This window comes from Protopterus annectens, chromosome 2.part1 (assembly GCF_019279795.1).
Source record: "Protopterus annectens isolate FY-2018-M chromosome 2.part1, PAN1.0, whole genome shotgun sequence".
NCBI lineage: Eukaryota > Metazoa > Chordata > Ceratodontiformes > Protopteridae > Protopterus > Protopterus annectens.
Window position 1 is genome coordinate 942,515,423 of NC_056729.1, and position 26,606 is coordinate 942,542,028.

General features: G+C 37.7%; 1 protein-coding gene across 1 annotated transcript in view; it reads left to right on the plus strand.

The window, feature by feature from the left end:
- LOC122794922 (probable ATP-dependent RNA helicase DDX60) overlaps positions 1 to 26,606 on the plus strand; it is a 2,165,155-nt gene that overhangs the window by 1,010,584 nt on the left and 1,127,965 nt on the right. Inside the window, exon 17 of the mRNA XM_044063515.1 lies at positions 7,775 to 7,935. Coding sequence (XP_043919450.1) covers positions 7,775 to 7,935 — 161 coding nt within the window. The remainder of the gene's footprint in view (positions 1 to 7,774; positions 7,936 to 26,606) is intronic.

The window sequence follows — 26,606 nt, forward strand, 5'->3', positions numbered from 1 at the left end:
TGGAGGCAAGATCCAGAAGAAATAACATAATCATCAGAGGCATGCCGGAAAATATTCAGCACAATGATCTGATTCTTTCTATCATACTCATGTTTGCAACACTTCTCAAAGACCAAAAAACAGCCCAACAAATAATAATTTAGAGAGCACACAGAGCCCTGAGAGAATCTCAAACTTCAAATGTTCCAAGACCAGTTTATGCCAAAATACTCAACTTTCAAGATGTTAATAAAATATTACTATCTGCAAAGAAAAATGGAGGACCCCTAATATGGAACAACAACAGAATTTCTATAGCCCAAGATCTGCCTCTTCAAATTAGGCAAGCCAGACAGTTTATGTCTCCCTATTGCAAATTTCTAATTGACAAAAACATAAAATTTCAAATGAAGTATCCAAATACCTTACTATTTTCTGTGGATGGGGTCAAATACTCAATCGCCAGCAATACAGAAGCAAAATCTACCTTTATGTCTGTTTTTAGAAGAATTCCCACCTTGGACAACTAACTTCAATCTCCGATGTAATTCCTGTGCTTCCGAGATCGGATGGGTCCCATAATAATAGCCGTGGACTTACTTTTCCTATAGTTTGCTCCTGCCTTGCTCTAGGCCGCTTTTTTGGATTGGCGTGACCTTATTTCTTGTTCTACATCCACGAGAGCCCCAACAGGAAGTACACAACATCCGTGTCATGCTCGCTTTCCCACGGGAGGAACAAAAAGTGCTTTTGCTGCTACAGAAGCTGTTTTAAAAGGTAACACTTCCGGAAGTCTGTCTACATGAAGTGTCCCCCTTCGAGAAGCTAAGCAATCGGCTTAGCTGTCCAGTAGTTTGAAATGAAGATCAATGGAACTGTAAATCAAAAAAAAAAAGTTAAATACTGATGAGAAATCGTTAAGAAATGTAATGGTTACAGTTTAAGCACATATTCTCTCTACACATAGCAATCTAAGTTACTTTTAAATGTCAACATTTATAACTGTTCCCAACTTCTCATAGCAGAATTAGAGCTGCTAATGCATATTACACTCCTAATAGTCATGAAAATACCAAGTGATAACAAAACAGATTTTATATACCTTAAGGACTACACTTTTGAGGTTATAATCACAGGATTTAATGTCACTTATGGTAATTTTAGCATAGCTAATTCTGCCCTCTTTAAATCTGTATTTATACATAATATGAAAACATATGGTTGGTTTGGTCCTGTACATAAAGGCAAACATGTTACAAACTGCACAACATGAGAACCCCTGAGCTAACTTTAACACATTCACTAATCCTGAGATATATAATCTACATAAAACTACTTTTTTTCCACTAGTATGTCAGGACTTGAACTCTGCTGGTTGGACACAATACTGAAGGTAGTGAATTAAGTAACTTAATACAAAATAAAGTGTAATACTGTAATAAGCTGACACCAACAGAAACATATTAAGAATTCCTGAAAACTCTGCTTTAAAGCATGCTACCTTGGATATCATGTTGTTGACCCAGGTAATTTTAAACTCATAGAACTGTAAAGGAAGTTCACACATACAAATATTTAATAATAATAGAAAGAAGCAATGCTTTTTGAGGTGCTTTATATAAGATATACATTTGAGTAAATCTTACGAGGACACACTATAGCGAACTTCAGCATACTTTAAAGCATTTAATACATAATACATTTGATGCTGAAACCAACTTAGAAGGAATTTGCCTAACTTTGAGAACAAAGAAAATACATAAGTTAATGTATTGAGTCTACTACTGAGTGTAGTTTGGAAGTAGATGCTCTCCTATAGTATACACTTGATAATGCATTAAGGATAGTAGAGTGCTTACTTTCTTTTTTGTGTCTATTTTATATTTCACAATGCTATAATAATAATAAGGTTCACACCTACGTGAATTGATCACTAATGTTTGCATAACTAAGTGTGTCTATGTTCATGTATATGCATATCTGTATATGGTTTTATAGTTATTTTGTTTTCTCCAGGACTCATCAGAATAAGAAAGTGCAATGTAAAACAGATGAAGTATATCAAATCTGTTGCAAAGAAAAGTAGCGGCAAGATCTGTTTAAGCACAAGGCCATCCTAGAATTAAACAACACAGGGCAAGGGTAATAAAACTGAGGGAGTGATAATTCTTGTAACAGTTGAACTTCAAATTTGAACAGTCCACCAAAGTAAAGAAAGTAATAATCTGGGACAACAATCTCCTACCAAGGGGAAGAAGAATAATTTACAAACTAAGTTTAAATAAGGATGGAATATACTTTATGAATACGGTTATCAAATTAAACTTGAAATAATTTATAATGGTAAAACTTTCAGAAACTATTAGAGATAAGTTTCTTAATTTGATGTTACCCGTCTTTAGGCAAGTTCAGAACTGGTTAAAATGGATTTTTCAACTTTGATACCTTTTTTATTAATCTTATAGGAAGAGACTTGGATTGCAGAAGTAGTGTTTGTTAGGGAATGAGTGGGTTAGGCTTTGTACAAATAGTCTTAGGTCACACAGGGCCACTAGGACTCTTTTACCTGTTGAATACTAACATACAAGGTATAGATATACTAATAATTCAAACAAATACAAACATAAAATCTGGCAAGGTCCTGTTTAATTCCTGGTCCAGGAGATTAGTGGGTAGGCACAGGGAAGGGACCAAAATAAAGGAATGCTTTCATAACATGTCTTTGATAAGAAACAAACACTTCCCAATATACATACACAAATTTCCAAGATTACTTACATAAATAAAAGCTTTATAAATGTGGTAAATAGACTCATGGAACATTAAAGGGCTCCAGAACATTAAGAAAAGGAAACTGTTTCTTCACCTAGCTTTACAGTCTAAGGCAATCTTTTTACTAATTCAAGAAACACATTTAACTACTGAACAATGGTCAGAAATCAAGGAAAAAAAGTGGATAAGAGAAATTATAGCTTCTGAAGGGAAACCAGCAGTGCAGGAGTAGCCATAATCATTAAGAACAAGTACAAAGATAAAATTCTAGAATCCAGAACAGATAAAGAAGGAAGATGATGTTATGTAACCCTTTCAACTCCTGATTATGATAAACCCATTTTACTTAATATATATATGCTCCCTGTAATAACCAGCACTCCTTTTTCACTTCATTGTATCCTATCCTAAACCAATATAATAACTACTACATGATCATAGGAGGGGACTGGAATGCATATCAGAACCCAAAAAAGGATAAATCGAGTCCACAGAAATCATGTAACAAACAAGCAGTTTTAACATTAAGCAAAGTTAAATATGACTTTAATTTATATGATCCCTTCAAATATGGTAATAACACAAATAACTCAAATAATTTTACATTTTACTCTGTCATAAAATGTGATCGAGAATTGACTTTTTTCTAATTTCAGAAGCACTAATTAATCTTGACCCCACAGTATGTGCACATGCCCGTTACTTGTCTGATCATTCTAAAATTACCTTAAATATTATTAAGACCACCAGAAACAACACACTACAACGGGGATATAACTGGTCTCTGAATCCCAATCTTTTAAATAAAAAGGAAATAACTCAGGAAGTTCAGGACATTCTTAAAAGGTCCCTAGACAATTTAGCAAAAGAAAAACACCTTTTTTGATATCGAATGGGCGACAACTAAAGCCCAGATGAGAGGTATTTTTCTACAGAAAGCTTCTCATTATAAAAGAACGCAACCCGAAACAGAATTATTGAAATGCCAGAAAGATCTATTTTTGGTTCGCAATAATAATCTATCATTTCATGAAACTAAAGTACTTGCAAAATATGCTAATCATATACAAACTCCGTCATGAGCATTGGCAAGAATTATTAATCGGTCTAAAACACCATCTCAAATTTCGGAAATAGTTTATAAGAATAAAACCTACACGAAAACCGAAGACATTATCAAAATTTTTGAAGTTTTATATTCACAAATCTATGGAGAACAAAAACACCTACTCACAAATCAAAATAGTACAGACTTCCTACAAAAACTTAACTTCCCGAAAATTGATGCAAAACAAAGAAAAGAGTTAATAGAACCAATAACCATGGAAGAAATAATAACAACAATCAATAAATTGAAGTCACATAAATCTCCCGGCCCAGATGGTCTTATGGCGGAGTTTTATCTTATCGCTGCACAAATATTATATCATGTATTAAACTATATAATAAACAATAAAATTAATGATATACACTTTAATGCATCCAAAACGATTTTCATACCCAAAGAAAAGGCAGATCCTCAAAATCCGGATAACTACAGACCCATTTCATTACGCAATATTGATACTAAAATTCTAACATCCATTCTGGCTAATAGACTGAAAAAAATAACAGACATAATTATTTCGAATGAACAGTCGGGTTTTTTAACATCTAGGCAAATTAGTGACAATACACTAACACTGCACACATTAATCTCATATGCTAATCTCAATAAAGAAAATATATATGCACTAATTATAGATGCTCATAAGGCCTTTGATAGAGTCAGCATAAAATTTTTATTCCAAATCCTACCTTACTTTAACATACCCCAAGAATTTATTACAACCCTGCAAATACTATACAACAATCCTTATACAACATTATATATAAATAAAAGGTGGTCGAATAGGATACAAATCAGAAATGGCACTTGTCAAGGGTGTCCTTTATCTCCCTTATTGTTCAGTCTTTATCTTGAACCCCTATTTCTAAGCATCAAGCAAAATGTATATCATAATGCCTCAGTAATATATAACACAAAAATTTCCCTATCAGCCTTTGCTGATGACCTTAACATATATTGTACAACTCCAACCACAGACACTAAAAAAATACTGTCTGCTATCGAAGACTTCACATCAATTTCAAACTATAAAATAAACCTTAAAAAAACTAACATTTTCCCTTTAAAAACTCTGAAACCTTTCTCCCTGTTACCTTTGATAGGTCAAATAAAAGCTGAAGAAAAAATTAAATATTTAGGAATTACATTCTCTACAGATAACAAAAATGTTTATCTCAGTAATATCAAACAAAATGGGGTCACATCCTACTTGATTTAAAGAGATGGAAAAATCTGAAACTACCACCATTAGCCAAAGTCTCGATTATCAAAATGAATGTCTTGCCCAGATTTTTATACATCTTCATGTCCTCCCAGCTATCAATACCTAAGAAATTTTTTCAGCAAATTCACACTGAATTTGCTAAATTTATATGGGAACCAAAAAAAAGTAGAATCTCATATGATAAACTGATGACTCCGAAAAGCAAAGGTGGATTAGACCTACCGAACTTTGAAAATTACTATTCAATCATAAACGCCAGTAGAACTTTAAGAATCGCAAATTACAATATGCTAGGAAATAGCTGGACCCCACATTGGGTCAAACTGGGTTTTAAACATATTGAAAGCCTGAAGATAAATTCCAAATCAATACCTTACTTAAGTAGTAAGAACATTAGAGCATATAACATACTGGAAGGCCTTAAAAATACTATAACATTAACACAAAATCTTTTCAAGTCAGTAAATCTCCTTCAACCCATGATGATACTACAACCCATCCACAAAAATCCTAACCTGAGATTTAACAATCAGATAATAGACCTGAAAAATTCCCATTAATAATTAATATAACACTACAAGATCTATACCCATATTTGAACTGTACCACTCACGAAACAAGAAACCAATTGGGCCTTCCGAAAACATATTTGCTGATCTTAAGACAGATTAAAGAATTGTGTTTAAGCTACCTTCAAGATATAAACATCAATAAAGATGACTTAATGAAATGTAACTCATTATGACAAGCCCTTCTACAACACAATAAATTCATAACATGCTCATACAAAATGATCAAAGACTTGAAATTTAAAGAACACATACTCTTATCAAGTTATTGGAAAGAAAAAATACCTACGGTGGAAAACCATAAAATAATACAAGCTATCAACCTAGCAACAAAATCCGTATCCCTTCAGAAGTTAGGCTTTACCCAACTCATGATATATAATAATGCGTATTACACAAGCCTTAGACTGCATAAATTTAACTCTAGAAACTCCCAATTTTGCCCTTATTGTAAAGATGAAGCTGCTGACCTTTTACACATGTTCTGGAGCTGTAAATGTGTATTCAAACTTTGGAACTCCCTGAAAGCACAACTTCAAAAAATGGGATATCAATCATCGACGCTTACTTGGGAATTTACGATGCTACACATTCCCCCAATTAACCTATCTAAAAGTCAAGTAATCATTCTCATTAATATCTTTCTATCAATGAAGCTTTACATAGCTACCAACTGGATGACCCCATCTAAAATCACATAGAATAACTTTAGGAACTTAGCAATAAAACATATAGTAGCCCACAAATACATAATAAACAGATAAAACAAAAATCCCAATATTTTGAAACGTTGGGAACAAATTTTCAATATAATACTTGCATAAAACATTGATTTTGGAAGACATTTACAACATATACGACAAAATCATAACATTATATAGTATTATACCAACCTGGTGGTACTAACCCTGGAGAAAACAACTCTTATTTCTTTCCATACTATGAAACTATGAAAGCATTCATGTAAATAGTGTAAATATGTTCTATATATATTGTTGTTGTACCAGTTATATATCACCTGTGTTTACTATTGTGAATTGATGTATATTGAAAGTAAACAATAAAGAAATATTATTTAAAAAAAAAACTAGTTTATGTGCGAATTTAAAGAGCTTTCCAAATCTGTTTTTATCTGACTGCTGTGGACGCCTGATTTTTTTTTCACATGCTAGTTTTTGCCTTAATTTTCATGCCCTCCAGCTAACCATCAGCTTCCCCAGATATCTTCCCATTGGTAGTTTCTGTTAGTGTTCCAGGACATTGAGTATTTTATTGACCAGCTGCCCCAGATCTCTTCCCATTGGTAGTTTTTATTAGTGTTCTGGGACATGAAGTACTTTATTGGCTAGCTGCCCTAGATCTCTTCCCATTAGTAGTTTTTATCGGTGTCCTGGGACATGGAGTACTTTATTGGCAGTTTGGGAAGTAGAAGTGGATTAGAGCAGAAGAGCTAGCAGAATCCAATACACAGTCCTGCACACCAGGGATGTTGTGTATGCCCTAAGTGGGAGGAGGAACTGACACACATGCATAGCCACATGGCGCCCACCTCTTAATGTCGATCGTCATCATCACCATAAGCTTGTCAGATTGCAGCAAAAATCACACCCTGCCTCCCTTCCTCCCTCTCAGAGTGGTCAACCTGACAAAAAGCCATATTTCCATGTGTCAGGGCTCTGTACTGTTATTGCTTTAAGTATCTTGGCTATATCAGCCTGTAAAATGAAGCATTTGTTTGAAGCAGCAGGACATTCCTGAGCTAGCAAATATCTGTATTCTCCAACAACAGAAAGACTTCAGCATGCTGTACTGTTTATTATTAAAGATCATCCTTAACAGAGTTTAGATTTATGACCTTGATAGCATATGTCATATAATGTCAAATAACCTCCAGATGTGGTTCTAAAATTAGAATATATACAGACTTCATTTTAAAATAGATAATCATGGCAGTCGTGTGAATGGTCATAATAATTTTAAAAATGATATAGAGAATGCTGTAGAAGTAAAGAATACTGTATAAGCAATCTTAGTTAAGAAAAGATTTGAAACTACTAAGAAATTACAAAATGTATTCTCAAGATTTCCTGAATGATTCTTGTCTGTAATAATGCATTTCAGAAAGAAAAATGAATACAGCCATTGAAATTATGAGAAGAGTCCATGCTGTTATCAGCAATTACCAGGAACAGCTTACAAAAAAACAGAAGAAAAAAATTGCCCGTTTACTTGCGTTTCTGGGATTTAATAACTTAGCCATTCCACTTTCAAAGTTATCCGAAGTATGTATTTATTTTTTATGACTCACTAATATAGTTCTCCTACTTGTTTTTAGATATGGAGCATTTCCATATGTGTTTTAGGAAATTAACAATGTTAGTGAACATTGTTGGTGTTTATGCAAAATGTTGACATGAAGGACACTGAAAAATATTTTTAGAGTAGCAAAATAATTCTGTTATGTCTGCATTCATTAAAGTAGTTATTATTTTTAACCAGTTACTGGGGTGCTGGCAAAAAATTGCAGTGAGAAACAGTAAACAGTTTCTCCTTCAGCATCTTCTCTTCAGACACCACACTGTTAGTTTTCATCAAAAGAATGCTCGCTAATGAAAATGGTAGAGTTCCACGTGTATGAGCGTATATCTTTCTATAAGCAGTTCATAGTCAATGGACTTATCTTCTGCACATTCTTTTTTTTCCTGAATATATTTGAGGCTTTTTTCCCTTGTAAATAATTTTTATTAATTTCAGGATGGTCTGGGACAGCTCATTGAATACCAATGTAAAGTACATAGTGTCTAGTGGCCAAAGAAGTGGGAGTAGAAGGAATACAAAGACCAAGTGCATTTGGTTACCGTGGGAGGGTGATATGCTGTAACAATCTTATGGCTGTGTAAAATATTTAATATAATATGCAGTACTTTCAGAATGTAAACTACTAAGCAATTCAGTCTGAAATGTAAAATGCATCCATAAGTAAGGGGCAATTTAAAAAATTAAATTTATTTATTTTATTTTATTTATTTATTTTACATTTGTTGACCGGGCTAGTCTAACTGGATACATGTCCATTTTCAGTAGAGGCCCGGGGAGAAAAGCACCAGACAAACATTATAAACATTAAAGATTAATAGTGGAATTACATTAGCAATTGTAAACATTGAAACCAAATCAGAGTATGGAGGGAAAAAAATAAATTGATCAAAAAAAAATAATAATGTGTTTTTTTTTTTTTTTTGAGGATGAAACTACTCTTAGTAAGATTAAGGGTAGTTTGTTAAAAAAGGTATAATATACTTGTAAACATAGAATATAAATATATATATATATATATATATATATATATATATATATATATATATATATATATGAATGTATGTATATGTGTGCGTATATATATATATATATATATTATATATATATATATATATATATATATATATATATATATATACATAATACACACAAAGGTCCGGGGATCATACCAAGCAGAAAAACTGTTAAAATATTCCTATAATACGAAAGTGTACTCAATCACGAACTGGTTGTATCTAGTTAAAAACTCAGCTTTATTGCAGTAGGTAAGTGCTTTAATGGGAATACCTCCCACTTCATCAGACCATAAAAAACATAAAATTACTACTTCCTTTTATATGAAGCAAGTTACTTAACAATCACTAATTAAGTAATGAGCATACACTTGTCTTAAAGATATATTCCACTGTCTACCATTCATTATATATTGCAGGTAATGTATGTATATATATATATATATATATATATATATATATATATATATATATATGTATGGGTCTACTTTGATTTACTGAAAACTCATTTCACTGAATTTCAATTCACCCTCAAAAAGTCACTGAAAGCTCAAATCACTGAATCACATTTCACTGAATGCAGGTACTGTTGGGCAAATAAAATGTGTATGCCCTTTTCCCCATTGTAGTGTGATCCTGGAGTTAGTATGTATATATAGTTGGGGGTGCACAGCCCCCTCCACATTGGGGGGTGTGGACTTAGCTTTTATATTTATGAATCTCATTTCACTGAAAGCTAACAATATAAAACCAAACGTAGGTGGGGGGCTATGCCTCCACACCACAATGTCGGGGGTTGTGCCCCCACACACCATAGCTATATATACTAAATCCAGGATTGAACTACAGTGGGAAAAAGGGCATATATGTTTTATTTCCCAACAATAACAGCATCATGTCATTTCAATCAGTTTTAGATTTTTATTGGGATTATTCCTTTGAGATTTTTGGATGTAATTTAATTATTCATTTTAATTAATCTATTAATGTCATCATTACTGCTGTATTTAAACTTGCAAATTGCGTTGTTTGGTTTGTTCTGAAGAAGTTCTTGCATTCAAGAGCAAAAGTGCTTAACTAATAAACTGGTGAACTGGTTGGTTTTGTTCCTGGGTCGTTTTTGGTTTGTATTTTCATTCATGTCAATTATCCAACTGATATAACAGTGTGACACAATCATAAATCTTGTTTCGAGACAAGAATATCCTGACAGGTAAGTACAGATTTACCCAGCACATAAACTAACGTATCTTCCAGGTATCTCCAGCTGTAAGATGTTATCAACATGCACTTTAACAAGATGTATTGTCACATGACAATAATGTCTTCAACCATGTCCAGTAAATAGGGCTGGAATCTGGAAATGGCACTCCCCTGGGAGTCTTTCATGCAGTGAGAGGACATAGTAACTGTGTGGGGTTTTGTCAGTTTTTCCTGTCATCTGTTAGGGTAAGATTATCAAGATAGTTGTGATTTTTGTCACAAGGATTTTTGGTATAGCTGTCTTGTGTGACCTTAAAGTTTTATACAGAATTTAATAATTTCAAGAGGACCTCTCAGGATGTTAAACAAGGTAAGTATAAGCTCTTGCGATGATTTACAATTAAATTATTCACTTTCTTAATTTTCTGAGCTATGAAGACTTTAATCAGAACTGCACTTCTGGAGGTTTTGACATGTAGTGGAAGTGGTATGTTCAGCCATATTAACAGTGATCTCCGAGGTGATGTTGCTTAATTCTTTCCATATAGAGGGATTTGCTGTAAGAGTCCACAGACCCTGGAGCATAAGGATTTCCCAGTAAAACCCTTTTTATATGTGAGAAGCTATACTAAAATTGTAGTGTGAGAATTAATGCAATTATAATCTAAATTTGGAAAAAAGATAACTGCTAAGCACCTTTCTAATGTAAGAAAGGTGCATAACAAAGCTTTATTAAACACCTATCAACACCATTAAATCAGTGTCTCATGCTAGACCATAAACAGACCACCACAGAAGAGTAGTAAGAAGCTTAAGACAGCATTTTTTCATTAATTTAGCTATTTAGTAATGCGTGTACAGTTGAACAGGTGTTTATTATGACTGTCTTTTTCTAAATTTTATATTAGGCTATAACATCGAAGCAGAAACAATGACAAGGCGAGTTATATAGGGCAAAGTCAACAGCAATTGCAAATACTACTTGTCCAGTTAACATTCCCATTAAGTCAGTGTTTCAAGAACTTATGGCTGTAATTGGTGAGATGGGGGCACCATATAGTAGAGATGGAAGCAGAAAGGAAGAGGCTAGAGCTTTCTTAGCAGTGAAGTTAAGGAAGTTATTGTGTCTATAAAGGATACCTAGTTTCTGATGTGTTTTTTGATATTGTTATGGATATGGAGGTCGAACATTAGAATTTCATCAATGATGACACCTAGAAGTTTGGTACATGGAACAACTTCTGTAATAGTATTAGTTAGGGATTGGACAGAGAATTCATTCCTATTGAGAGGGACGGTCTTTTGGGGGGGGTGAATATTAGAAGCTTAGCTTTACTGTGGTTTACAGTGAGATGATTGCTTGATATCTAAGCTTCAGTAGCTGAAAAGGCATCTTGGGTAAGATCCTGCAGCTCAGAAATGTATTTGGCAGAGCAGATGATTGTGGAATCATTGGTATATTGGATAATGATGCCGTGGGTAAGCATCGTATGGAAGTTGTTGATGAATATGCTAAATAGGAGGGGACCTAGTACTGATCCTTGAGGTACATCTGTTGTTGTCTTTAGAAACGGTGAGCAGGATTGTTGCCATTTGGTGCTTGTTGCATGTCTGAGAGATAGTTAGAAAAACAGTTCAGGGTGAGGTACCTAAGTTGGGGAGTTTGGTAAGTAGTAGGAGATGGGAGAAAATTATACATTAGAGGCACCCTACAGTCTAGGCCTTTTCTCTTGCTGTGATCCACTGCTTAGATCCATTCATGTCACCATCTGTTCCAAAGATTTAAAGTTTTCATTTTCTTAGGCCACCTCACAAGTTCCTTGTCCTACATTCCTGAAAGGTAGAACAAGAAATGGGTAGGATTTAATTTTTATGCATAACAGTAGTTTAACTTTAGTTAGTACACTATAAGCAGTTTTTGCTATGTTCTTCCCCAATTTTAGAATAACTTTGGAACATTTTTTTTGTAGAGTTAATTCTCCTTTTAAAATGTGTGTATATAGGCCATTTTGTCCCCTTGTTTCCTCTGTGAGTATAGTTTACAGGCTTCTACATAATTAAATTAAATTAAAAAAACATTTGTTTGAGTCAAAACTGTTATATAACTCTTAATTTGGCACCTATAACCCTGCCTAGTCATTTGGTAGGATCGGACATTTCCACTGAACTGTGTGGTTGCATTGTGACCAAACAAAATATATTAACTTCCTTGTTAACGTTTTATAGTCCTTCTGGTGGAGTGGATAGGTTTGTAAAGATGCATAAAATATGGGGTGAATAAAAGTACAGTTGTGTAAATTGAACTTACATAACAGTAGCAGTTTGAATGATAACTGCTGCAGTAGTCTTAGCTATTTAGGTTGTATCCTGCTAAGGATATAACAGCCACCCAGCTTCTTCATCTTGAGTACACCTTTCACATGCCCAAACTGTAAAGCAGCTCGAGAGAGGGAGGCAGAGCCATGAAAGGTCAAGGCTAGGAATAACAAAAAATAAATGCCACAGCCTGCTATAAAAAACACACCAAAAACAAGGGAAGGGAAGGAGGGTGCAGGTACTGCAGCAGCGATCTTTCGAACATCTACTGTTGGGGTAACTTCAACTTACACAACTGTACCATGTTCTTCATATTGATCACTGCTGCAGTAGCCTTAGCTATATGGATTGATTACCACAGAAAACTATATTTGGGGGTGAAAGGAAAAGGGTATAGGAGCCCCTGTAGAGTGGCCCTAGCAAAGCATTTTTTGACCTAGAGAAGGAATTCAGCTTATAGTGCTTTGTAAAAGTGTGTACAGAGGACAAAGTAGCAGCTTCTAGACTACTTCTAGAACCCATCCTTTTCCAAAAACCCATAGAAGAAGCCAAGGGCCTTGTACAGTAGGCCTTGATCTTTCCTGGAATAGATTTGTCATGGTGAGTATAACAAAAGGTAATAGCCTTAACAACCATTTAGAAGTAGTCTGTTTTGACACCTCTTGTCTCTTCTTAAATTCACAAGAAATGAACAATTGATCCAATGATCAGAAAGATTTAGTTCTATCAAGATAGTACCCGAGTTGTTTGAGGACATCCAAGGTATATAGTGTCCATTTTCCCTCATTTTAGGTTCAAGAAAGAAAACAGGAAGATGGCTAGTTTGACTTAAAGAAACCTTGAATACAACTTCAGGTATAAAAGCAGGAGTAGTTCTTAAAGAAATCCTGCTCTTGTGGAAAATGAGGTAGGGTTAACGTACCATAAGAGCTTGCAAATCAGATACCCTTCTTGCAGAGGTCAGAGCAATCAGTAAAACTGTTTTCCATGTTAATAATCTGAAATCAGCCAGATTTACTGCTTCAGATAGAGCAAGTCTTAGTTTCTCTAACAGAAAATTAAGATCACAAGGAGGGGCCACCAGTTTACTTGATGGCCTCTTACGCAAAACTCCTTTCAAGAACATCTTGGCATGTGACTGCCTTGAAAGAGGAGAATCCATGGGCAGACATTCTGAAATGGCCGATATATGAACCTTGATAGAGGAATATGAAAGGCCATAGGATAGTAATGTGCACAACTATTGTGAAACCAGAGAACAACTAGCCCTGAATGGGTGCTGGGTATGTTGGTGGTACCAGCTAGAAAACCTTTTCCATTTGCTAATATATTATTTTCTAGTAGCAGGCTTTCTTGACTTCATTAGTACCTGCTGTACATCCTCAGAAAACAGGTGCCTAAAAGGAATTAATACCATATCATCCAGGCAGTCACTTGAAGATGATTGATGTCAGGGTGTATCAAACACCCCTGTTCTTGTGTGAGTAGATCCATTCTGTGAAGAAGCTTGTGGTAATTACTCTGACCATTTCCAAAAGAAGGAAGAACTGTGATTTGCCTGGGCCATAAGGAAGTCACCACAATGCTCTTGGGGGATTCTTTCTGAGTCTTCAGAAGTACCCTGGATATTAGTGTAAAGGGTGGAAAGGTATACAGGAACATTCCCTTCCAAATAAAAGAAAAGGCATATGTCTTCCAGACTTTCTTGCATGGAGTCCAGGAACAGAATTTTGCCAGTTGATTGTTCAGAGAGGAAGCAAAAGGTCTACTTGCCACAGATAGAGCAAATTTTGGAAGACACCTGGATCTAGTTTCCATTCCTTGGGGTCTGCCCTGGTTCTGCTCAGTTTGTCTGCCACACAATTTTACTGTGATAAAATGTAAGACAGACTGTAGGATACCTGTTCAGTGATAGTGTACTATGAAGCTATATCCGAAGCTAACATGGCTAGTCTGCAAAGTGGGTACAACCTGGTTCCCCCTTGCTTGTTGATTTACCACATCACTGTGGTATTGTCTGTAACCACTTCAAGAGGTCCCAGGGACAAAACATAGTTCAGATAATTGAGTGCCTCAGGCAAGCACTTCCTTGATATTTGTGTGCTTGCATCTGCCCTTGGTGTCCCACACTCCCTGTACTTTTGTCTCTCATGAAAGTGCTTCCCAAGCAAAGTTAGATGCATCTGTGGTGATTGATTGCTTTGGACCAGGGAGGAAGAAGGCTAGACCTTGATTTAAGGATGGATACCTGTTGTCTCCACCAAGTGATTTCTCTTCTGACTGGGACCTGAAATGATAAAAGATGTTGATAGTGGGACCAAAGAGATTTCAGGTACCACTGTATTTTTCTTATGTGGAGTATTGCCAGGGTAACATGAGAATCATAGATGCCATGAGACCTAACATTCTGAGGTATTCTCTCATAGGGACTGAAGTCTGAGTGGAAAAACTTAAAAATACGTCTAAATGAAGATAATTTTTTCCTGTAAAAGAAAAGTTGTTTGAACTGAGGTGTCTAGCTAACATACCAGGAGCACAGTCCTGTGTGAGGGCATCAAGAAAGACTTTTGGATGTTCTGTTGCAATCTCACCTTGTGCAAGAGATCTCTCACCCAAGAGACAGATTCCTGACATTTTGAAAAATAACTCTGCAAAGATAAGCAAGTTTGTCTAAATGCAGAAAAATGTGGATACCCTGTAGCCTGAAGTGAGCTATAACTGGAGATGGACATTTTGTGAACACTCTTGGTGCAGTGGATAGGCCAAAGGATAGGGCAAAGAACTGATAATGTGATCTTGACACATAAAACCTTAAGAAACACCCTTTAGTCTGGAAGAATAGTAATGTGATGATAAGCATCTTTTAATTCTTGTTTTACGAAAAACTTGAAAGAGGAAGAAGAGGCAAGAGCTTGTAAAGTTGCATCATTTTGTGTTTGGGCCCTATCACAAACAAGTTTAGGAAAGAAAGATCCAGAACTGGTCTTCATATGTTTTCTTCCTTTGGGACTAGGAACATCCTTGAATAAACCACCTTCCTCACCTGGGAAGGAGTAACTGGTCCCATCACTCCTTGGGACAGCATGTGATGAAGAACAGATGGAAACAATGCAGTCTGATCTGCAGGATGAGGAATGACCCCATGGAAAGGAGGAATTTCCTCTCTCTGCCGTCAGTAACCCCGATGAATGGTTTTCAGGACCCATATGTTTGAAACAATCTGTTGCCAAAGAGAAAAGTGGAGATTCAGACTTTCTGGAGGAGAAAAAGGGCCAGAGGGGAGGGGTCACAAGGTCTGTTGAACAGTCGTTTAGACTTCTTGGAGTGTCCATGATTTAATGATGTCTGAGACTTCGTTTTGGAACCCCCTTGCCAGTTCTTAAATGTCTGTTTATCTGAATTTGTTTGAGACTGTTTATTCTGTTTTGTGCCAAAATTGGATGAGGAGAAAGAAAATCCATTGAACAAGTTGGAAAAGGAGGGTAGAAAAATCTAGACATTCTCTGGATCAGCTTGACCCTTTCATCACACTCTTTAATCATCTCTACAACAGCTGAGCCAAAAACTAAATCTCTGTCCAAGGGAGAATTTAAAATCTCATTTTTAACATTGTTTCGGAAGGTTCTGAGAATGCAGCCAGGCAAACCTCCTTAAAACCATACCAGTGACCATAAACCTGGAAGAAATATTAACAAAATCATACACACACTGCATGCAATGAGTAGTGACCTGTGCAGTAGAAGAAACTAAGTTATTTAAAGTAGATTTTTCTTCACAAGACGAAACTATAGATAAAACATTCCTTATACTTTCATAGCATATCAGAATAAACTTTAAAATATGAGCATTACAATTCAGAGTTGCTAAAGTATAACTTTTTTCCCCAAAACTATCAATAATGTCACCATCCTTAGAAAGAGTACGATTGGAATTAACTAAGTGGTTAGCAGCAGAGGAGTCTGCTAATGCTATAGCTGCTGGGTCAGGTTTGAGAATAGTGTATACAAATGTAAAAGACTGAGGAACTTTATACATCCTATCTGCCTTTTTAGGGACAGTTGGCTGACTATCAGGAAAACTGCAGGCAGTTAGACACACATCCTCTAAAGCAGACAGGATAGGAAGAATGGGTGTAGATTCTGGAAAATCCTTCTGTAACAACTCACTGAGAAACTTCAGTGTTCTCCCAATAAAAACAATAGGCCATTCTAGCATAGTCTCAGAGAAGGAGGAACCCTCCACAGGGAGCATCAGAACGAGAGTACTTCTCTGAGTCTGAATGAGAAATCTGATGACAACACCCTGAATCTGTCCCTGCATCTTTGTGTTCATATTCAGACTCTTGAATCTCTTCAGGACAGGTGGCATCCATCTTTCTTTTACCAGAAACTACTCTACAAAAGGGATCAATAGCCTGAATCAAATCCTGAGGCAGTCCCAGTAAACTACTCCTAACCAAAGAAATTTGAGGAGGTGTAGATACATGCTTAGTTTTCTGTTTCTTTTTGACAGGAAAAATGGGGCCAACCATTTTACTAATGGCAGCCACTGCTTCCCCAGGGATAGGCACATTCCCGGTTCCCTCTCCCAGGACCAACAAGAGTGCTTCTCCCTTGTCCACTGAGGAAACCTCAACAGCCACAGAGGGCATGACTAACTCCTGGTCCACAGTGGCTGTAGGTTCTACTCCAAAGGGATCTGGAGTAAAAGATAAGAAGTCTGAAGTGCAACAAATAGCCACAGCAGAGTCACTCACCTGTTGCTGAAGCAAATTGCTAGCCTGCTGTGGTGGCAAAGGCTGTTTGCTTAACTTTTTCTTTTTATGGCTGGAAGAAGGACAGACATGGGCGTAACAATCTGTTCCATGGTCAAGCTGAAAATTGTGCCTCTGTCCTGGGGATAACAAGCAACAATGCCAGTAAAAATACTGTTTCACAAAAGTTACTTTTTTGACAGAAAAACACAGCAAAATCATTTTCAACCACAATGGCAGCCCCACAGTCTTAAAAGAAATACAAATTTTCCACATTAAATAATCAGTTAGATAACACTCCTTTTAAACTGACAGAAACAATGACTGCTTTGCTTAAATGTATGTTACAGTCTTGAGGCTATCCGTTAAAACACAACAAGTAATAAAACATCAGAAAGAAATAAGAAAATAGAAGTTTTTTCTTCAAAGCAAACTTATTTGCCTAGAAAAAAAAAAAGTACAAGTCGACCATCAATCCTCAAAAGCCTCAGAGAAGCATACTCTTTGGGGGCAGTAAAGCTCTGGAGGTCTTTGTGCCAAAACTTGTCTTTTAGTCAGCTGAACTCAAGCTGCCTGACTGTTTGGTCGAGTGGAAGGAGCCCTGAATCTTTGGAAGCAGGCCGGCTGTTATACCCTTGGCAGAATATAACTCATAGAGCTTAGGCTACTGCAGTAGTAATCAATATGAAGAACATCATCTGAATTGCTTGAATGTATTGCTCAAAATCCAGGATAAGATCCTTTGACAGGAGGAGCAGCTTATTAGATGCACAAATTAAGCAGACATAGGGTAAATACACTGTATAATCTAGTAGTGGCCAAGCAGGAGACTAGAACAGCTTTAAAAGCTGTAAAACTCTTCAGACTGACACTTCTGTTTTGTGCATGGCAGTATGACTTATTAGAGCTGTGAGTTATACCTTTCAGTGCTGTCCAACACATCATACTTTAACATTTTTTTTTCTTTTCTCTGTCTTGTGGTACATCGGAACAACTAAAGTTCCATTTAGTACAAAGCATGTCTGGCAGCAGTAAGTGTGTCATAGCTTTCAAAGCTGTGAAACAGTTTTCTTGCATTTCTTTCTATCTCTTTTACTGGTAGTATATAGTGCAGGTAAAGCACCAGACATGATAAAGCATTTAGATCAGATTTCTCGGAAAATAACCAAGTTGTGTTTTCTTGAAATAAATGTCATGATTCACCTCTTGAAAACAGAGGCAATGAAAATGAAATTAGAATTTGGTCAAATATTATGGTTTCCATCTAAGAAATCTAAAGAAAATGGATTAGAGAATGTATAACATAGGTTTATTAGATTGACTAGAAAATCGATCTTACGAATAATGACTGGAATTTTAAGACTTTTGTTTTGTATTTTTTACAGGCAGATTACAAGAGATTTATTTATAAAGCTACCAAAAGGAATTACTTATTAGAATGCCTGGAATTAAGGAAAAATTAGAACAATTCTCAGTTCAGTTTGTTACAAATCATGAGGAAATACAACAAATCAATACTTAGGTTCACAGAAAAAGTTGTCAGTGCATGGGATTCCCAGCCATTTTGCATAAAATCAAGAGAGAACCCTTTCTCCTTCATGATAGCATTTGAGACTTGCTTTGGCCAAAGAAAATATAGCATCAGACCAGACTAATTTTAACTTTTTACCTGAGCTTAGTATCACTATTGTATTAATTTTTGAGGTACATTTCTTGAACAGGTGACAACTAGGTTATGAGCAAACACCTGATCTTAATTCTGGATAACTATGACTTGGTGATTGGCACAGTTTTAATGTATTTTTGTTAGAGCTATTCAAGAGACAAATGACGTAGCTTGCTTTATATGCTCTTGTAGTATAATTGCCAAAGCACTCACTAGGAATGTTTTGCTTATATAAACAGAGTTAAAAGGTGTGAAAGAAACGTGCACCTTTCTTTGAAATTAGCATGTGGAAGTGAATATTAGCTTAGTTTTCAACTGAAGTTGTATTTGGGATGAAACTAATCAAGCCCAAAGAGAACAACATTCCAAAGTAATCACAAGTAACCAATGAATGGAATGAGGAGTCATAAAACAGTGCAGATTTATTCAGCAAGTCAGCAAAAAATATTAACGCTTCACTCAGAGAAATAACATGTTTTCGTCCGAACAATTTCAGACTTCTTCAGATGAACCACAAACATCTGCAGCAACTGGAAAGACCCCAAAAGTACCTCACCAAGAGGATCAAAGGGCTCAAACAGATGCCATATGCTGCCCGGTTAAAGAAACTCCAGCTCTACTCAGTGGCATACCACCTGCTCAGAGGTGACCTGTGCCTGACGTATAAGGCCATGTCCAACCCGGAATTAAGGGACATGCTGCACCTCAAAAAATCCAAATCCCATCGAGCTACACGCTTGAGAGACTTGAACCTCAGCACTGAAATAAATAGGACATGCTGGAGGGACAGATTCATAACCCAGAAGCTCCCTTCACTCTGGAATAAAATCCCAGTCCAGGTTAGGCAGAGTCCCTCATTGATTCTCTTCGAGAGGAGTCTTGATGAGTGGATGGGAGATCATAGGTTTACCCCGGGTATCACTTCTGTGTCACTGTTAGACAGAGGCACAGTATACTAACCTCGAAAAAGGGCATAGCAAAATTAATTTAAAATGGGTGGCGAAAGCCAAACATACTCTGGCTAGGCTTGTAAATGCCCTAGGGCAGATAGCCTAGTATGAACCTATGAACCTATGAACCCTTATATACAATTAGAAAACCAATTGTCCGATTTCAATAAAATTGGTTATTAGATGTTCAATTTCACAATGTTGTATAACAGTATGCATAAGGAACAGTATAATTAGCACAAATTTAAAAAGACAAACATTTAAAAAACAGTTAAAATCAACATATTTTAAAAATCTTTGTTATAAGATTATTTTATAATTTAGCAGACCTTAATTTTAATAATGGTGCCAGGGAAATATGGTCATTAAGACCTGGGAATTTGTTAGCTTCCAGGGTGACGTGCCAAAAAAAATTCTCCCTGTATTCGAGCTTAGTTTCCCAGGCTCCACCTCTAATTTTCTCAGGAACTGAATCAGTAACAAAACATGTAACATTGGCCTCTGTACATTCCAAGGTGTGTTTGAATAGGTTATTTTTGGAGATTTTATTCCTTACATCATTCATGTGTTCATAAATTCTACATTTTAGTTGACGTTCGGTTTTACCAAAGTAGAATCCCCTGCAAGACCTACATGTCACCAGGTAAACAAACCCTGAGGAATTACAATTAAAATAGCCCTTTCCAAAAAGATGTGTATGTCGAGCAGAAAGGTAAAAATCTTCTCCATGTATATGTAGGAACATTGGTTGCAGGCCCCACATTTGAATGTACCTTTTCGTCTAGAACAAAATACATTAGTATAGTTTGCCTGCTCTAGTAATTGCTTAATGTTTTTACCTTTTCTAAAAACCACTTGGAGGGGTTTACCTTTAAGATTTTCTAGATCTGTGAATTCTGAAAATCTGGCCCACTCCCTTTCCAACACTTTTTAATACAGTGGGTGTCCACACTGAAATTTGTAATAAAGGCCCTGTTATATCCTGGCTGTTCAACTTCCAAACTACCTTCCTGTTCTCCATGACATTGGATTGTCCTGGTTGGAGGAAACCCTCAAGAGGCAGGATAGGGTAACATACAATGACATCTCAATTTGCCTGGAACTGGCAGATTTGATATTGAAAAACAACTTCCTGTTCTTTGAGGGGGAGTTTTTTAGACAAGAGCAAGGTGTGATGATGGGGGCCAGTTGTGCCCCAACCTATGCTGACATTATTTCATCAGGTTGGGAGCACAAGTATATTATGCACAGCACATTCTCCAATTGTTGGATAAAGTACAATCGATATTTGGATGATATCTGCCTGTTTTGGGTTGATAATCTAGAAATATTAGATGAGTTTATGACATACATTTCGTCAACTACCACATTTCTGAAATTTACCCACCAAATGGTGACCGAGTGTATAAACTACCTGGACGTTTCCTTGAAAAAGACAAAATCAGGATGTTCATCGTGTTTCACTGTTGCAGTCATTACACTTGGGTTATCCTGCTAGCAGGCTACCCGCAGTCGGCCTGAATTCCAAAGTCCTGGTCCGGCGTCAGTTGCTGTCGCCTCTTCCCTGACGTCAGTGCGCCAGGGGTATATAAGATGCAGCAGATGCCATTTTCTTCAGTCTTTCTTGCCGCGCAGTGCCTGAAGCAAAAGCAGTTCGCAAGTGCCAATCGGCCGACTCCTGAGATTTTCGAATTTGAATTTCAGATCCGAAGTCTTCAGTAAAGCTAAGTACCCCATTGGGGAAACTTTTTCTTGCTCCAGTCCAATTTCAGTAAAAGTTAATAATTGTATTTCTTGTGGGAAGCAAATACCTCATAAGGATTTTCATTCTTACTGTATTCCTTGCCTAGGCCCTGACCACGACATTGCTAGTTGTCAGTTTTGTGCTAGATTCAACAAACGCACTATTAAGCGTCGGTTCAATTTTGCTTTACATTACTTTGGCCGAAGGTTTAACTATATCATGCCGTCAGAACAACCGACAACCGGAGTCCATAAAAAGCGCAAGGACAAAGAAAAAGACAGGCATCCGAGGTCCAAAACCGATGACGAAGCCTCTTCTAGGCCAGTCGCCGGTTCGCCAGTTTTCAGTGAGGCGCTTTCGCAACCCCTGACACCCGCTACCTCAGAGCCACAGGCCGCCTCCGACTCCCACGTGGAGACAGCTAGGCCTTTGGAAACTCAAGGTATTGGGCCTGCGGAAACAATTCCCTCAGATGGGTCTGGAGCCGCCGAGCAGGCATCGGCTTCTGAGGGTGTTTTCAGACCTACACAGCTTACTATCAAGACCTCTTCAACAGCCAAATCAAAGTCTAAAACACCTTTAAAGACAAAGAAACAAGTACAGCATTCTCCTGGACAGTCATCCATGCCAAAGAAACAGATGCTCAAAATGGCCGAGGACCTAATTACTTTGATCAGGGGTTCCCATCCCCCTCCTGATAAAAGGCCTAGGCAAGATACTGACTATGATTCCTCTGACCAGGTTTCTATTTCTTCTGACTCCTCTTCAGAACAGGGATATTCTCTCCCTCCCTATGAGGACTCTGATGCTGAAGAATCTATCCCGTCAGCCTCTCCTCCTGAAGACTACTCTTTTGGGGAAACCCTGCACACCATGAGGGAACATTTCCATTGGGAGAGCCAGGATTATTAAGAATCCAAGAAAAGGCTCAGAGACTTTCTTTTATTGCCTCAGCACAGGCCTCTTGCTATCTCCCCGTACTAGATATTGTTGATGATGTTTTTTCTGAATACAGTTTGACTCCTGATTCTTTACCCCCTGCACCAGTTAAGCCAGATAGGTACTACAGGGTTCCAGATTCTCATAAATTTCTTTATAAAAACCCTGCTGCTGATCCAGAAACTATTTCTCAGGGTCCCAAAGGAGTCAAGGCTTCCACTGCAAAAAAACCTGTTCCCTCTGATAGGGATTCTACAGCACTAGACAGATGGGGGAAAAAAGTTTACACCTCTGCTGCTTTAGCTGTAAGGGCTTTAAACTGCCAGTTTCACATGCGTAAATTTCAACAATACCTAATGTCTTTGCTAAAACAGAAAATGCTTACAAGCTGTGAATGTCCTGAGAACAAGGAAATGCAGGATTTATTGCATGCAGCTGAACAAGTGGGAAAGCATACTTTGCAATGTGGTTCTGATTCATTAGAGGCATCTTGTAGAGCTGCAGTTACAGGTTCAGTCATTCGAAAGCATGCTTGGTTAAAAGAACAGAGTTTACCTGATCATGTTAAAGCAAAATTATTGGATACTCCATTACAGCATGATACTTTGTTTGTTGTTAAGGCAGAAAATGTGTTAAAGAAAATGGAGGATAAAGCAAAATCAATGCAGACAGTCAAGGATTTCTTAGAGGTTCAGCCACCTAGATTTAGCAGGAACTGGCCTTCTAAAAATTGGTCCTTTCCAGTGTTAGACAGGCCACAAAGAGGCAGATACAGATGCCCAAGAGGCAGATCTCAGCCCCAAGGCTCATACAAACCTAAACAATGGGGGTGCTTCAGCCCCCAAAGGCGGAGAAGACAAATCACAACCTTATAGGAAACAATCCCAATGACTTTCCCTCTACAAATGCCAAGCACTTACCTTTTGGCAGCACCCTTAGGGGGAAGACTAGCGCTTTTCTCACAAAATTTGCACATGATCACCCAGGACAAATGGGTACTGAATATTGTTTCTCAGGGTTACAGGTTCCACTTTCACACCCTACCAAGGTCAAAAGGTATGCCAGACCTGCCACAAAATCAATGGGCAGAGGCACAAAAAGAAATTTCTGCTCTCGTGGACATGAGGGCTATTCAAAAAGTACCACAGCAAGAACAGGGGCAAGGATTTTACTCAAGACTTTTCTTGATACCCAGAAAGGACAAAGCCTGGAGACCAATACTGGACCTGTCTGTTCTAAATACTTTCCTGGATGTTCCAAAATTCAAAATGTTGACACTACAGCAACTTCTACCCATGCTGGGCAAGAAGGCTTGGCTAGTTACTTTGGACCTCAAAGAGGCATACCTGCATGTCCCAATCAGACAATCTTGCAGAAGATACCTCAGATTCATAGCTGGCTCAGTGCATTACCAATTCTCTGCACTGCTCTTTGGCTTATCTACTGCGCCCAGGGTCTTCACAAAATGCCTGGCACCAGTAATTGCATTTTGCAGACAAAAAGGAATTCAAATATATCCCTACTTGGACGACTGCCTTATTCAAGCAGAGAGCAAGGACATTCTACTAAAGCATCTGGCGTTTGTAAAAAGATTACTAATTTGCCTGGGGTACACAGTAAACAAAAAGAAATCAAAACTAGTACCCTCTCAAGAGATAATATTCCTGGGTGCAAGCTTAAACACAACTGCCCAGATGGCTTATCTCATGCCAGACAAGCAAAGGCAACTGACTCATTACTTTCAAATGATGGCAACAAAGACCCAGCTACCTGCAAGAAAAATTCTGCAGGCTTTTGGCTTCATGGCATCCTGCTTCCTGCTAATTCCATATGCAAGACTGCATATGAGGAAGCTACAATGGTATCTAAAAAGTGTTTGGACTCAACATTGCCACAGCCTGGAAACAATAATAACTCTTATTCCCTGCCTGCAACAGGAGTTTCGATGGTGGGCTCTGGCCTGTCACCACAACAAGGGACAGCCTTTCACTTTACCCACAGCCAGACAGACACTAACAACAGATGCATCGGATTATGCCTGGGGGGGTACACATGGCAGGAAAATGTATTCAGGGCACGTGGCCCACGGACCAAATGCATCTTCATATCAATCAAAAAGAGATGCTAGCTGTACAGAATGCCCTGACAGCCTTCAAGGATCTACTACATCCAGGACAACTATTGCTAAAGACAGACAATACTACAGTTAGGTGGTACATAAACAAGCATGGGGGCATACATTCCTACCCCCTCTGCAGGCAAGCCATGACTTTGTGGAACACAGCACTGACCTATCAAGTACATCTGCAGGCACAATTCCTGCCAGGAAAGGAAAATACTCTGGCAGATGAACTAAGCAGAAACCTCATGGACCCTCACAAGTAGAAACTAGATCCACAGGTCTTCAGCATCATAACAAGGAATGGGGATGCCCAGACATAGATCTTTTTGCCTCCCCTCACAACTGCCAACTTCAGAGATTCTGCACGAGGACTTATCACTCACAAGCATGGAAAGTGGATGCTCTATCATTCAGCTAGAAGACCCTAACAGTTTATACCTTTCCACCACTGCCTCTCCTTCCCAAGGTACTCCTAAAAGTCCGACAAGAGAATCCAAAAATGATTCTGATTGCCCCAGACTGGCCACGCCAGCACTGGTACCCAATCCTAAAGAGCTTGTCTCAAGGCCCAGCCTGGACTTTACCTCAAATTCCTCATCTTCTGACTCAACAAAACAATCAGATCCTGCACAGCCAACTCAGAACCTTAAATCTGGTTGCATGGCAAATAATATAACCACTCAGAACACACCTCTCTCTAAAGCTGTTATGGATGTCATTTTGGAAGCCAGGAAGCCCAGCACCAGGAAATCTTATGCAGAAAAATGAAAGAGATTCTGTGCTTGGAACCAGGCACAAGGACTTGAACCACTTGTTCCAAATATTCCTCAGATTTTACAGTACCTAACTGAGATGCTGGACAAAGGCCTATCCTTCTCATCAATTAAGATCCATGCCTCTGCCATTTCAGCTCATTACAATACGGAACCTCCTATTTTCTCACATCCACTGCTAAGACAGCACCTCAGAGGGGCAAAAAACATAAGACCCCCAAGAAGAGCACTGATACCTACATGGGACCTCAACTTTGTCTTGGAAAAGCTCACACTGCCTCCTTTTGAACCAGCCAATACAGCTGATATAAAATTCTTATCATGGAAAACTGCTGTGCTCCTAGCAATAACTTCAGCAAGAAGAGTCTCAGAGTTACAGGCATTAATGGCAGTGGAACCTTTTATCATTTTTCATCCAGACAGGGTTTCTCTAAGGACAAACCCAACATTTATGCCAAAGGTAGTATCCACTGTGGCTCTTAATCAAACCATTCATTTGCCAAATTTTGTCCAAATCCCCAGAATAAAGGGGAGAGACATCTGCACTCTTTGGACATACACAGGCAGCTACACTTCTACTTGGACAAAACAAAAGCTTTCAGAAAAACTGAGCAACTTTTTGTAGCATATGCTGCAGGATCACAAGGAAAGGCTATCTCAAAGCAGACTATTTCAAAATGGATAGGACACTGCATTTGTTTCTGCTATGCACAGCATGGCAAGTCAGTGCCTAAGAATATTAGGCGACATTCTACCAGGGCAGCAGCCGCTTCAGCAGCCTTTCTCAGAGGAGTACCAACCAAGGAAATTTTGGAGGCTGCAACTTGAAGTTCAGTGCACACTTTTTCCAAGCATTATCACTTTCCTATTTACTCTAAATCCAGAGCAGGCTTTGCCACTGCAGTTCTGCAGGGCCTCATAGCCACTCCTAATCTTATTTAGACCTAGCCGCCCTACCTCAGCTTTGGGATTCAACCCAAGTGTAATGACTGCAACAGTGAAACATGATGAACAGTTGTGTACCTACCATAAATGTAGATGTTCGAGTGTATTCACTGTTGCAGTCCAGGTTACCCAACCTCCATCCCCCTTTCTTTGCTGGGACTTATCTATACTTCTCTATCCTATACAACCTATGTGATGTCTTTGCTTGTG